The sequence below is a fragment of the Geotrypetes seraphini genome, chromosome 9 (genome assembly GCF_902459505.1).
Source record: "Geotrypetes seraphini chromosome 9, aGeoSer1.1, whole genome shotgun sequence".
Lineage (NCBI taxonomy): Eukaryota > Metazoa > Chordata > Amphibia > Gymnophiona > Dermophiidae > Geotrypetes > Geotrypetes seraphini.
The window spans coordinates 189749902-189765429 of record NC_047092.1 but is presented as its reverse complement, the minus strand read 5'-3'; the positions used below and the strand labels follow the sequence as shown (position 1 = coordinate 189765429).

At 43.1% G+C, this 15528-nt stretch overlaps 1 protein-coding gene across 5 annotated transcripts in view; it reads left to right on the top strand.

Moving 5' to 3' along the window:
- Nucleotides 1-15528, top strand: part of CHRD (chordin) — a 147376-nt gene that overhangs the window by 91012 nt on the left and 40836 nt on the right. For all 5 annotated transcript variants that reach the window (XM_033959255.1, XM_033959253.1, XM_033959254.1 and 2 more), the window contains 6 exons: nucleotides 1614-1710; nucleotides 4502-4640; nucleotides 5837-5977; nucleotides 8309-8391; nucleotides 14184-14331; nucleotides 15095-15201. In XM_033959255.1, the coding sequence (XP_033815146.1) occupies nucleotides 1614-1710; nucleotides 4502-4640; nucleotides 5837-5977; nucleotides 8309-8391; nucleotides 14184-14331; nucleotides 15095-15201 (715 nt within the window). The remainder of the gene's footprint in view (nucleotides 1-1613; nucleotides 1711-4501; nucleotides 4641-5836; nucleotides 5978-8308; nucleotides 8392-14183; nucleotides 14332-15094; nucleotides 15202-15528) is intronic.

The following is a 15528-nucleotide window of genomic DNA, read 5'->3' as shown; positions in this document are numbered from 1 at the left end:
AATTCTCAATACATCCTCATGCAAATGGGAGCGATTGGAGGCACGGCCACCACAGACCGCACGTATCACTGGAGAGCGATCCTTCAGCACGCACAGACCATCTACTTTGCCTATAGATGGTCTGCGCATGCTCACCGTGAAGGAAGAGCTGGAAACTTTTTTTTTTGAGCTGGAAAATTTTGCGAGCCTTTGGTTTTAACCCACAGGTTGAAATCGGGGCTACACCGCGGGTTAAAACCACGGAGTCGGGGCAGAGAGCAGGGTTTTTGCACAAGTGGCTGGTCCTCAGCAGTCACTTGTTTTTTGATGAGGCAGCCCAGTCAGTGTTCCTGAAATTGTTTTGTGAATCGCGTCCTTCCTACTTTGCATGCCGTTCCCCCTCATTTGCATGTGCATAGTAACATAGTAGATGACGGCAGATAAAGACCCGAATGGTCCATCCAGTCTGCCCGATTTAAATTTAAATTTTTTTATTTTTTTTTTAATTTTTCTTCTTAGCTATTTCTGGGCGAGAATCCAAAGCTTTACCCGGTACTGTGCTTGGGTTCCAACTGCCGAAATCTCTGTTAAGACTTACTCCAGCCCATCTACACCCTCCCAGCCATTGAAGCCCTCCCCAGCCCATCCTCCACCATATACAGACACAGACCGTACAAGTCTGCCCAGTAACTGGCCTAGTTCAATATTTAATATTATTTTCTGATTCTAGATCCTCTGTGTTCATCCCACGCTTCTTTGAACTCAGTCACAGTTTTACTCTCCACCACCTCTCTCGGGAGCGCATTCCAGGCATCCACCACCCTCTCCGTAAAGTAGAATTTCCTAACATTGCCCCTGAATCTACCACCCCTCAACCTCAAATTATGTCCTCTGGTTTTACCATTTTCCTTTCTCTGGAAAAGATTTTGTTCTACGTTAATACCCTTCAAGCAGATCGAATCGGATCGGAGGATGATCGGCACAGAGGTTAGTGAATCAGGTCGGTACACGATCGGTGGGCTTCATGAATCTAGCCCTTAGTAGCTGCATCACATGCCCCCTAGTCCTAGTATTTTTGGAAAGAGTATACAAGCGATTCACATCTTCCCTTTCCACTCCACTCAGTATTTTATAGACCTCTATCATATCACCCCTGAGCCGTCTCTTCTCCAAACTGAAGAGCCCTAGCCGCTTTAGCCTTTCCTCATAGGGAAGTCATCCCATCCCTTTTCTCATTTTTGTCACCTTTCTCTGTACCTTTTCTAATTCCGCTATATCTCTTTTGAGATGCGGTGACCAGAATTGCACACACTGTTCAAGGTGTGGCTACACCATGGAGCGATAGAAGGGTGTCATCGCATTCTTTATCCACCCTCTTCTTCTTTATGTTTTGTTTTCACACATGGGTGTTTGCTTCATGTTTTCTGCTCGGAAGGGTCACTTAAATGACACAGGTGTTTGGATAGTAGCCAGGCCTGTGGCAGGGGTGAGTTCACATTTTTCTGTTGCACTCGGACCTCTTTTGCTAGGTTGATTGCTGGGCCCTCTTGTTGTGGGTGATATATTTTCAACAAGTCCTCATTGAAAGTCATGTCTTCTGAGCTATGCTGCTTCTCTCTCTCTCTTTTACACAGGCTGGGCCAGCCCATCCGTGTTCGATTCAGCGATTCCGATGGCAGTGTTTTGTTTGAACACCCTGTACAGAGGATGTTGTCCCCACAGGACAACATGGTGAGTGTGGCAGGTGTACATACTGTATATGTGTATTTGAATGTGAGCCTCCACTTCCAGCACTCAAAGACTATGGGGCTCATAATCAAAAGTTAATCCTTTCTAAAAACCTAAATGTCAGGCTGTCAAACTGACTTTTTGGATGTGTCCAGGGACTTTGTAGGCCTCTGAATCCCACTGTATGCCCAGAGCTAAAAGGGGTGTATCTGGAGGAGTGGTTAGGGCGGGATGTGGGCCGACTTAGACTTAGGGCTAGATTCACTAATAGCGACTCAATCACTTTTGGCCGATTCTCTGGCCGATTTTCCAACAGCGATTGATTCACTATTAAGTTTGCATGCAAATGATTTGCACAGACATGCGCAGAGCCCTAACAGTAGTGAAAGGGGAAGCAGCCTCCTGTCACTGCTGTCAGGGCTTCTGCCAGGTTGATTTTTTTTTTCATGGCACAGATATTTTGCGTGTATTACACACGCAAAATATCTGTCCTATTAAAAAACAAATTTTTAATCCCCCACCGCCGGCCCTCCCCTAACAACCCCCGACAAACACACGGCGACCCACAAATGGCAGGAGGCATGCCCACTCCCTCCTGCCACCAGGCACTCCAACCCCCATGCTGAATTTTTAAATATGGCAGGAGGGATGCCCATTCTCTCCTGCCATCGGCCACCCCCCGCGCTGAACTTAGATATGGCAGGAGGGATGCCCACTCCCTCTTCCCACCAGACACTTCCCCCCAGGCTGAACTTTTAAATATCAAGCAAACATACAGCTCAGTTGTATCTTCAAGACTCCACTTTATAATAACACGATATAACTCATATAGAGTCTTATTTAGCTTATTAAATCTTACTCAGCTTATTTAGCTTGTAGACCTCAGTGGTACCACCTGTATGCCACTAAACTTTTAGATCATACAGCGTTCAGGCACCCATAGTCGTCATCGGCCTCAAAAGGTGTATACTTTAAATATTTTTAAATACTTTATTTTAAATAATTGAATAAATAAGTATAAATACTCATCTTCATCTACGTGGGTGGGGGTAGGCACTCCGACATAGATCTATGTTTCGCCCCAAAGGGCTTTATCAAGGAAATCCCCCTGCGAATATACAATAGATATATATAGACATCAAATTCAGCACCAATCATGCATTGTCAAAAATTAATCATTGAAATATCTAAACAACTCTCACAAGTAGTACCTTAAATCAAATGGCTCACGATCCCCGCGTTTGAAGATTTAACCAGGAAACATGGCCGCGGCGTTCTTACTTTAAATAGCCAAACCCTTTTAGAGCATGATGACATCAAACTTAGCGCTAGAAACGCCCCCTCACACACTGATGTGGCCAAAAATAGTCCCTTATATTAGCGTCGTCCATTCAATTTCGGCATTTAAACCCATGGGTATGACAGAATTCAACATAAATATCCATCTTTGTTCCATAAAATTTAGTCTTTCTTTAATGTTCCCACCCTCCCACCCCACATAAACCTGATCAATGACCCGCAATATGGAAGCTCCCCTTGTACAGCATTGGAGGGAGAAAAAACATAAAATTGTAGATCTAAAGTCATTGATCAGGTTTATGTGGGGGGAGTGAGCGGGGGTTCAGGGAGTGGGCATGGGTTCAGGGAAGGTAGGAGGCAGGTAGCAGGAGGGAGTGGGCATCCCTTCTGCCTTTTTGGGGGGAAGGAATGGGGGAGGGGAGTGGATGGTTGGGGGGGATCCAGGATCGGGCAGGGGTATGGCACAGGGTATTCAGCAAGGCAGGAGGAAGTAGGCATCCCTCCTGCCATTTTCGCTGCCGTGGGAGGGAGGGGGTCGCAGTGCTGGTTCATGGGGGGTCATTGTGGAGGGTCATCAGTGTGGGGGGCTTTTTTGGGGGGGGCAGATTGTGCATGTGTAATACACACACAGCATCTGTGCCATTAAAAAAAAGAAGCCCTAACAGCAGCGACAGGAGGCTGCTTCCCCTGCCACTGCTGTTAGGGCTCTGTGCATGTGTCTGCATGCAAACTTGGTAGCACATTGATCGCTCATCCAGAATCGACCAGAGAATCAGCCAACAGTGATCCAATCGGTATCTTTAGTGCATCCAGGCCTAGTTAAGTGCCGTCAACACGTGTTCGAGTCCTAGCGAAATAGATCGGTTTTGCTAGTCAGGTCAGGTCCTCTAGCATCTTCCCCATGGTTGTTTTCAACATGTCCAGCCATCTGATTGCAGGTCACCATCTTCACCTGGATCCTTCAATCTTGCCAAACATGATGTCCTTCTCCAATGATCTTTCTCTTCTGACAGTGTGACCAAAATAAGACATAATTTGGGCTTCGAGTTACATAGCCAGTTTGATCTCTTCCAGAATCAATTTATTAGTTGAAAGAGTATTTGAGGATAAAATCCAGTCACTCCTGAGTAGATGATATTTATTTGCCTTTAATTGGCCACTCATCAAACTTGCTGCCTGCTTTGCTAAGAATGCCATAGAGCCAGGTATTCTCTTTCAGCATAAAATCCTTTTTTATTGTTTTGGGATCTTAAATCTGGATTAACCACTGTTGGAAATGGGATACTGGGCTTGATGGATCTTCAGTCTGTCCCAGTATGTCAACACCTATGTTCTTACCACTTTGAAAACAGAATGAGCAGAACATTTTGCATACAAAAGGCTTTTGATGCGCAGATATTTCACTTTTGTTTCTCTAGCTGTTTGGAGATAGAGAGAGTGAGGTGTGGGATACAATCAGTCTCATGTTTTTCAACTCTCTGACCTCCCTCCTTAGATCTGTGGTATGTGGAGAAATCTGCAGCGATCCAACCTACAGCTCCTGAGAACAGCTCAGATCTTTGTGTCACTGGTGACAGGCCGAGTTGAGGGTGAGCTTCATGGCAAGATTATCAAACACCGTGCGCTCTTTGCCGGTAAGTTTGCCCCTTCTTGTTCCATTCACTAAACATGGCAGTGCCCACAGTCAGCTAAGGCACTGGTAGATCCATGAATTGCTGGCCCAGTGGTACAGAAGCTGCCTCAGCGCCCTGAGGTTCTGGGATTGAATCCCAGCACTGTTCACTTTCCAACCTTCTTGAACCAGCTTCTCTAAATATCCTAATACGCTCATTAGTTATTTCATCTTTTCTATAGGCGAGTTCCCACCCCACTGTTTTTTCCCCTATACATCTCTCTATCCTATGCATTTTTTTCTAATTCCCTTTGTATCTTAACGTACGTCTGTCCTTGTCTAAAAATATGTACTTCCATGATTTTAATTTCATTTTTCATATGCCGCTTAGAAATTTGATAAGTGGGTTAACAAATTGTAATAAAATTGAAACTTAATCCTCCATTGCCCAGATTACAAAATAAGTACCTGTATGTATGTAAATCAGTTTGAATATGTCACCACAAAAAAGTGGGATACAAGTTCTATTCCTTATCCCACAATTTATATCGCTACAGATGAGGTCAGGTTGTTAGTAGGGGCAGGGGACTACCTAGTACAGAGGTTTCAAAGTTCCTCCTCGAGAGCCGCAATCCAGTCAGGTTTTCAGGATTTCCCCCAATGAATATGCATGAGATCTATTAGCATACAATGAAAGCAGTGCATGCAAATAGAGCTCATTGGGGAAATCCTAAAACCCCGACTGGAGGAGGGACTTTGACATCCCTGCCTTAAGGGAATTGTTAAAACCTCTTTCATTTTTACAACACCAGGATTGAATTCTCCAATTCCCAGTAAGTTCTCTACTTCAACACAGATAGAAAAATACCTTCTTGGAACCCTGGGGGTCTCCACACTCAACTTCTCCCTGCTCATCCCTGCATGCTGTGCAAGCTGACCAGTAGCAGCCCAGCCTGCAGCCTGCCCTAACAACCTGGCAGCCAAGCAGGGAAGTTAATTACCATGGAAACTTTTGCTTTGCCTGGTTTCTGGTCTAACGGAAAGCTTGCATGTGGGAGTTACGTACAGGTCACAGTGGAAGTCTCTGAGGGATAGGGAGTCTATCAACTTTGTGACCCAATTTCGGGTCAGCATTTCTAGCTTGTACATGTGACATGAAATCTTCCTCAAACAGCCTGGGTGTAGAAGTTATGCCATGAGGTTTCTCTTTACTTACAGAAACATTCAGTGCTCTCCTCAAACCTGTGGATACTGGACTCTTAGGTATCGGAGGGATTGCCATGCTAGCCCTGAGTGATGTGGAAGACAGCCTGCACTTTGTCCTAATGTCCAAGGGGCTCCTGGACAGAGCTGGTAAAAGTAAGTGCAAAGAAGGTCTCAGTGCACGATGCTGCATATTACAAGTTTGAGGGTTATAAATAAACCTGTCCAGTGTGCAGGATGCTGCTCTCATGAAGAATGAGTGTTAGAAGTCCGCTCTGTTTGTGCGCAGTATGGATGTGAGGGTTCTAGTCTTGTTCTGTGGGTGCACATGGCATGTTGGAGGGTTTTAGACTTGTTCTGTGGGTGTGTGCAATGTTATGTGACGCATAGAAGGGTTCTGGGCTTGGTTTGTAGGCACGTGAAATGTGGTGTGTACTAAACTAAACTAAACCTTAAGTTTATATACCGCATCATCTCCACGGATGTGGAGCTCGGCACGGTTTACAAGAACTTAAAATAAAGGAAGAGAAGGAAAAAAAAGGTTTACATGAACTTATATATAGAAGAGAAGAGTAAGGGGGGATAGAATTACTTTTTAGTGAAAAGCCAGGTTTTCAGTTGCTTGCGGAATAATTGGAGGGAGCCCAGGTTCCGCAGTGGGGTAGTAAGGTTGTTCCAAAGACCTGTGATTCTGAAGAGAAGGGATTTTCCCAGTTTGCCTGCACAGCAAATACCGTGTAGAGAGGGGAAGGATAGTTTATACCTTTGGGCGGGTCTGGTAGAGTCAGGACTCGAGGAGTTATAAGATAGTGGGATTAAGGGAGGAAGGATGCCGTGAATGATCTTAAAAGCCAGGCAGGAGCATTTGAAATGGATTCTGGAAATCACTGGGAGCCAGTGAAGTTTGGCTAGGAGTGGGGAGACTTGGTCAGACTTACGTTTTGCAAAGATCAATTTGGCTGCAGTATTCTGGATTAGCTGGAGTCTTTGAAGACTCTTTTTTGATAGGCTTAAGTAGATGGCATTGCAGTAGTCTAGTTTGGAGAGGATGATGGATTACACAAGGACGGCAAAATGTTATTGGCGAAAATAGGATCTTACTTTCCTCAGCATGTGGAGGCTGAAAATGCATGATTTAGCCAAGGATTTGAGGTGGTCATTGAGGATTCTAGGCTTGTTTAGTGGGTGGGTGTGATGTTAGATTACTGCAATATTGTTTACCAAGCAGGTGTTTAAAAAGATCTTTCTAAATTAAGAATCATCTAGAATGCTGGGGTCAGACTTCTATTTGATCTGAATAAATTTGACCGCATCACCCATTTTTATCGGGAATTGCACTGGATATCTGTAGAGGCATGCATCATCTTTAATTGGGCTGTATCTACTATAAAGTGTCCTCGGGTCAAGCTCCGCATTATTTGGCTAATTCCTTTTTTATTTCAACTCAAAGGCTTTCTTGTAGATCTCATGCTCTTTTTGTTTTTCCACCCGTCAGGGGTTGTAAATTAAAAAAAATATCATGAGTGTATATTCTTTCTTATCAGGCAGCCGCTTGGGACAAGAATTTAAGCAATGACTATTGATTTCTACCTCTTATTTACATTTTAGAAAACTCATCTGTTTTCCATATTTTTTAATAATTAACATTCAAATTCTTATCACAGGTTTTTCCTTTGTATTTAGTTTGTACTTTATTACTTAATCTTTTGTTAACCGCATAGAACTTAACGGTTATGCGGTCTAGAAATGTATTTTATGTTACGTTAGGTTATGACAGCATATATACTTTCTTAATATTCAACTTAAACAATTTATCAGATATGCCTCCACCAACCGTATATCATTTGAACCGGCTGTATTGTCAATATCGCCATATATTGTCATCATCCAATCTGCTTTTTTTGTTAATTTTTATTTTTAGCTTTTTTTTTTAATAATTTACCTTTTTAATAATTTATTTCTAAAAAATTGACTATTCTTCAATTAAATTCACTTCAAATAACTTTCATATCCATATACTTAATAGAAAAAGACGTGATGAATCACTTAGCTTTCATGCCGTTTTACTTTCGGCTTGCACTTTCACTTTCACTTTCACTGTTTTCCTTCTCTGTGCCGGGAAGAGGCTGGCCGACATGTTTTGCCATCAAGTTTTTTCAAGATCAGCCCCCTCTTCAGAATAACCACGCACCATCCAGACTGAAACCTTAGTTCCCAACATGTATCCACATGTTATGCTACGTGGCACATAGGCGGGTTCTAGGCTTGTTTAGTAGGTGTGTGATATGTGGCATGTAGGAGAGTTCTAGGCTTGTTCTGTGGGTGTGTCCAGCGTTATATGGTGCATAGGAGGGTTCTAGACTTGTTCTGTGGGCACACAGTGTTACTCACGTGACATGTACAAGAGTTTTAGTCTTGTTCTGCATGCACACGATGCCACTCACCTGAGCTGTGACTTCTGAAAGTGACTTTTGCTTCATATTACAGGCCATTCATCAGTACCACTACGGATACAGATTCTGCACCAAAAGCACCTCCTGCGGGAGGTTCGAGCCAGTGTGAAAGCAGAGGTGAGTATGATGGAAAGAGATGGAGAGTGTGGGAAGTCTACATATGGGGAAAGTGACTTGAATTACAATTTCTATGGGTATGAAGAAGAGCTGTCGGAAAACTGCCCAGTTTATGATGGTAATTCTATTTGGAGCCATCTGCTTATAGGCAGCAGGAGCTCACGTAAATTGAGCTAATCTAGGCCTTATGTGACTTATGTGCAGAGAAAGTGTAGAAGGCCACAGACCGGGCAACAAGGTGGAGTCACTTTCACTGGGAAACAACTTTATTTCACAACCCAACATGTGAAAACATATGCAGCATCTTTCGATGGAGTGTTCTTTGCCAGTGGGCATTTTATTAATATACAAAATAAACAGCACCAATCTTCTCTTCATTAATGGACCATCAGTGTCTCAAAAGGCCTTTTTGTCCTTTGTATTCTGGACTTTGATTCCCTACCTATATTGAGTTTTATGTAGTAACAGTTTCCAATGTCTACAACGCATGGGCAGAGCTTGGGTGAAGTTCTGGCATGAATGATAGAATTTAGGCGCACTGTGCCCAGTGGCGTAGGGAGGGTAGGAGGTGCCCGGAACAGTGGTGCTCCCCCTGCACTCTCCCCTCCGCTGCTCTGTTCCTTCCTTGCCAAACCCACACTACACTCACGCCTTCCCTTCCCACCCTCGTACCTCCTTAAATTAAGCAGTTTCTCTGGCCTGCTGCTTGTACTGGTGTTGGCTTTCCCGTGACCTAGAAGTGATTTCAGAGGGAGCCAGGCGAGCACATGTAGCAGACTAGAGTAGTTGCTAGCGCTGGCAAAGAGTTGAAAGAGGAAGGGGAACGGGGAAGGGAGGGCGCGAGCATGGCATGGGTGCGGTCTGCCCCCTGTCCCCCTTACTCTGCCACTGGCTCTGCCTATCATCTAGGCCAGGGATAGGGAACTCCGGTCCTCGAGAGCAGTATTCCAATCGGGTTTTCAGGATTTCCCCAATGAATATGCATTGAAATCAGTGCATGCAAATAGATCTCATGCATTTTCATTGGGGAAATCCTGAAAACCCGACTGGAATATGGCTCTCGAGGACCGGAGTTCCCTACCCCTGATCTAGGCAGAGGCAATTTGCATGGCATTTTCTGTCACTTGTGCTATTATTCCAGAAGGAAGAGTAGTGAGCTGCTTTTCTTGATAGAAAAGGCTTGATGTAGGTTCTGCTTACAGAATTACCCTCCATGTGGATAAAGTGTATATACAAAGAATTCAAAACAACTCCTCTCCACTTATGGCTTAAAGTGGATGAAAGAAAAAGCCTCATTTGACCTTTCCAGTCTACCCACCCATACCAACTACTAAGCTCCTCAAAGCCTTCTTCTCTCTTAGAGAGCTGACTTCAATTCAAAGACTATCCTCATCCACATACATACTCCCCTTTTGCCTTCATTCAGAACTTTCTTTGTGCCAGGAGGTATCTAAATAACTCTACCATATCATCTTTCTCTCACTTGCCTACTGCACCCCTGACCTGAGTTTGAATCCCACACGGGGATTTCTGTCAAGTACCTGGCATCTGACCAGTTCAGCCACACCACAACCATGTGGCATAGACAACTGGTCAAGATCTGTAAAGAAATGGTCACAAAAGTGACAGCTCTCCTAAGAGGATCAAGGGTTTCATATTCTGCCTTTCTATGGGATGACCAAAGCAGTATACCGTTATTATTTATATACAGGCACTTTCTCTGAGCCTAAGTTCTGCAGACTTCTGAAACAGACTTTCTGTTAGACTTTGAAGAACATCTGAAGTCCATCAGAGAGTCTGTTTGAGAAGTCTGCAGGTCAGAGCTTGATGATCCACTGCAGTCACCACCCTCTCTAGTGGACAGATGGTTGGCAATGGCTCAAACAAGAATGTTCCATATGTTGATGCTTGGTTTACATATTCTGTCGAGACAAACTTTATCTAAGTTCACCCTTCCCAAGTTGAGTTCATGCCCCCCCTCCACACACACACACACACACACACACACACACACACTCTTGGGTCTTCAACCTCTCTGGAGTGCCCTCTACTGGTTCTTTCAGGTAAGGACCTCTCAACTGCAAACATTGGCCAAAACCAGGCAGAATCTCAAATAGTAGAACATAAGAATTGCCGCTGCTGGGTCAGACCAGTGGTCCATCATGCCCAGCAGTCCACTCATGCGGCGGCCCCCAGGTCAAAGACCAGTGCTCTAAATGAGTCCAGTCTCACCTCCATATGTCGCAGTTTAGCAGGAACTTGTTCAGCTTAGTCTTGAAACCCTGGAGGGAGTTTTCCCCTACCACAGACTCTGGAAGAGCATTAAGGGGCTTCCAATCTGGAGAGCTCAGAGTTCCAGGTCCAAGAGATATTGTACCTGCTTTCTCTGTGGATGGGGAAGAGGTCAGTGTATTTAAAATACTGGTTGCCAAAGGCTATTTAATGTTGACTACCAAGAGTTGCCTGGGTTCAGAGTGGTTACCTGCTTGCCCAATGGTTAGCCAAGCACTGGCATTGAACCCTGAGGATGTGCTGCAAGCAGTTTGTTTAGCTGTGTTTAAAGAAAGATTTGGGACAGTTCCTGGAGGTAAATGCCATAAACCGTTTTTAGGATAGACATGATGAAAGTGAAAGAATGGAAGTCTTGCCACTCTTTCGCTTCCTGCCAGGTACTTGTGATCTGGAGTGGAATATTGGACTAGAGGGACCTTTGGTCTGACATAATATGGTCATTCTTATGTATTGTTGGTGATGCAGCAGGACTTTAACCTATTCAGGCATTTTGGAACCCTCTTTCGGGCTGAACTTGTGATGCTTCTGTGTTTTTAATTGGTTTTGTCATGTTAACTTCTTTGGTCAGTTGCACCATGGCAGCTGGATGCATCCCGCTTATCTACAGAAAGTTCTGGCATACCAGAAACTATGGTGGCATTATTTAGATTATATGGACCATCAAGAGCTTTGGGATCCACAAACTGATGTCTAGATTTACCAAGGAAAAAACACATATCATATGGATCTGTGAGACTCGAGAGCAGGTGTTTTATGTTGCAGGCCCAGGTTTGCAGAATGCATTACTTTTGAATCTGTGTTTAATTACTAACACCAATTAAATGATATTATGAGAAATATCAATAGCCTAAGAGTGCAAGAATAGCCTTACTGGGTCAGACCAACGGTCCATCAAGCCCAGTAGCCCGTTTTTATGGTGTCCAATCCAGGTCACTAGTACCTGGACAAAACCCAAGGAGTAGCAACATTCCATACAAAATCCCAAGGAATAGCAAGATTCCAGAATCCGAAAGAGTAGAAACATGATGGCAGATAAAGGCCAAATGGCCCATCCACTCTGCCCATCCACAGTAACCATTATCTCTTTCTCTCTCTGAGAGATCCTACGTGCTTATCCCAGGCCCTCTTGAATTCAAAACCAGTCTCTGTCTCCACCACCTCTTCTGGGAGACTGTTCCATTCATTTACCACCCTTTCTGTAAAAAAAGTATTTCCTTAGATTACTCCGGAGTCTATCACCTCTTAACTTCATCCTATGCCCTCTCATTCCAGAGTTTCCTTTCAAATAAAAGAGACTTGACTCATGTGCATTTATGCCACATAGGTATTTAAATGTCTGTATCCTATTCCCCCTCTCCTGCCTTTCCTCCAAAGTATACAGATTGAGATCTTTAAGTCTGTCTCCAAACGCCTTATGATGAAGACCATATACCATTTTAGTAGCCTTCCTCTGGACCGACTCCATCCTGTTTATATGTTTTTGAAGGTGCGGCCTCCAGGATTGTACACAATATTCTAAATGAGGTCTCACCAATACAGGTCTATACAGGGGCATCAATACCTCCTTTTTCCTACTGGCCATACCTCTCCCTATGCAACCTATTATCCTTCTAGCTTTCACTGTCACCTTTTCAACCTGTTTGGCCACCTTAAGATCATCACATACAATCACACCCAAGTCCCGCTCTTCTGTCATGCACATAAGCTCTTAATTCCCTAATCTGGGTTTTTGCAGCCCATATGCATGACCTAGAATCCCAAAGAGTAGCAACATTCCATGCTACCGATCCAGGGCAAGCCGTGGCTTCCCCCATGTCTTTCTCAATAACAGACTATGGACTTTTCCTCCAGGAACTTGTCCAAACCTTTCTTAAAACCAGCTACGCTATCCACTCTTACCACAACCTCTGACAATGCATTCCAAAGCTTAACTATTTTCTGAGTGAAAACATATTTCCTCCTAGTGGTTAATGCAGTGGATTGAGAACCACCTGTAGCTCCCTGTGACTCTGGACAAGTCCATGAACCCTCCATTGCCCCAGGTATATAATATGTAAACTGCTTTGATTTTAAGCACAGAAAGGCAGTCTATCAAGTCCCAGATCACCCTATTTCCATTCTGACCCAAATGTTTTATTCATGCCCTCTATCCACATATTCATTTTTATGGCTTGTTTTATATATGAATTTGGCTTAATATTGCTCTATGTTTTGGATCCACTTTGATGTTTACACTCTCTACATGCCATCGGCTGTATATTGTTTTATACATTTTGGTCTTTTAACCTGCCTTTTATGCCTGTAGGATGTATTTGATTAATTTTGGTATTATGCTCTGTTCATGCTATTGTTTACATATTGATCTATGCATTTATGTTTATTTTCTGGCTTTAGATATGGTTTTTATGCCTTAATTATGTTTTATTGCATATGCCTGGTTCTATGATTGTTCACGTTTTTATTTAGTCATTTCTCCCACATTCTTGTGTTATTGACTTTCATGTCTTATATATTTTATACTTCCTTTTGCTCTTCTAATGTTGTACTATATGTGGTTTTTCATTGGGTCTATGTTTCACTATTTTTTAATGTCACTCAAAATGCAATTTGATTTTATGGTTTTAATGTGTTTCTTTATCATTTTCTATTTAGTGTCCCCTGAAGAAGGTGTCTTTTGAATGCCGAAACTGGGACATAAACTTATTATTCTTAATAAAGACTTGCTTTGGTAGATTCAGACATCCCCCTTGTCTTTTCTTGTTGTTGTCTTTGATGAGGGACTCTTCTGTTTTGCCATATTGTTGGATTTATCATTTTTCGTTTTTATTGCATTCATTTGCTGTTTTGTCTGTTATTATTATTTTGTTATTAAATATACATGGCTGCAACCTGCTAAGACCATTGACTTTGAGCAGAAGAGTGAGCTAAAGCTTCAAGAGCACCTCATCCCCCCAGCTGTGCATTCTCCCCTTTGCTAGGAATGCCAGTCTCCTATTAAATCTCATCTGTGCCAGGAGCGCTGTTGGTGAATCTTCCTCTTTTTGAGAGGAGACCTTTCTCAGCTCAGGTGCGGCATCAAATCATTTTTCTGCTGCTGCTGTAAATGCAGCTTACGATCATGGCAAAGCCCCAAGCTACAGCTGCCTTCCCCTCCTTTCTTGCTTCAGTTGAGAGAAAGGAGAACTGTGAAGCTGTACAATTCTCTCCAGACAGAGCACTTGGTCTTCTGATTTCTGGACTACCTTTCGCCACCATTTTACCTGGTTTCTTCTCACTAAATCCCATCCATCCCACTGTCCCAGTTGCATCAGTGTTTTATGTTGTAAGTGAACAATATTATGATTGTAAAATTGTAAGCCACTCCAGAGAGTAGATGATGCAGGATAGAAATTTTTTTAAATCAATTATACGTGATTTTTGCAGAAGGTCTTGAGCATTCAACATCCTCCTCCTCCATCACCACTACATTTAAAATCTCTGCTCTCTCTCTCTCTCTGCAGGAGTCAGACTTTGCTGAAGTTCTGACCAACTTGTCCAGTCTGGAAATGTTCTGGCTTGCACAAGGGCAGCTGCGAATCAGTGTAGAAGTAGAAGGTAGACAGAACCTTCGGATCTCTGGATACATCACAGTAAAGAAGTCATGTGACAGTAAGTGATGAGATTCACCTACAAAATAAAGCAAAATCAAAGGATGTGGAGAAAAGTTGAAAGCTAGGGCCAGGGCCAGACTGGGAAGCTTGGACTGTGATGGGAGAGAGACTCTCAGTTTAAAAAGAGATGAATGTACTAGAGGTGTGTTTCAGGTAGGATATATCTCGTATGTATTTACAAATGTTGTAAAGGTTAAAACCAATGCTTCCAAATTATGATTTTCGTACAACTGAGTAGGGTAGACTATTGTACTACACTGTACTTGGGGGTTGCAATTGCTCATGAATTCTGCAGCAAAGTTAATTACTGGTGCACCAATTTTAAAACAGTTGCAGTGGCTTACGATCCAACAAAGATTGTTTGAAATTTACCATCCCAGAAGGTTGGAAAATACGATGAAATTGAGTCTGGGTAGTAAGAGGATGATTACCCATTCCAGTCTGTCTGTAGGGGGAGTGAAAATTTGGAACGTGCTGCCAGGATTCCGTTTATGTGCACGTTTAAAAAAAATTGTTGAAAACGCAACTATTTGTGACTGCTTTTATGTGATGGGATATTCCAAAAATACAATCACTTGCAAATTCTTTTATATGATGTGACATTTTGAACTGTCAAGAGGTGATTTTTGAAGGGTAACAAACTGGTTTTTTTAATGAAAATGTATGAACTGTTGAATTTTTCTGCATTTTATAAAATGTAAATAGAGAAATCTTTTAAATAAATAACATAATCATTCACGCTTTCCCTGTTCTCTTTACAGCCATTCAGAGCGTACTTTCTGGAGGAGATTCCCTGATTCCTACCAAAACTGGAGCAGTGGGCTCTGCCAAATTCATGCTGCACAATAACGGGACACTGGAGTACTGGGTAGAGATGAAATGAAATCCTGACCATCCTAAGCCCCTCCTTCATCTATACTCAAATGTCAAACCAACCCTAACTCTGAATCCTCAATTATATCCGAGGTGTATAGAAACGCGAAGCCTAGCTAAACCCAAGCATGGATCACTTACAGCTGGTATCACACTGTCAAACCTTTCTCCTTCTCCATCTTTACTGGCCCTTGTGCAACACCCTTGATTTCATGCCTCAGCCATTAACCCCTTCCCCTATGCATTCTCAGGTATCTCAACGTCAATAGTAATCTTTTCCCCATTGCTACCGATCTCAGCTTAGCTCCTGCCATGCACCTTC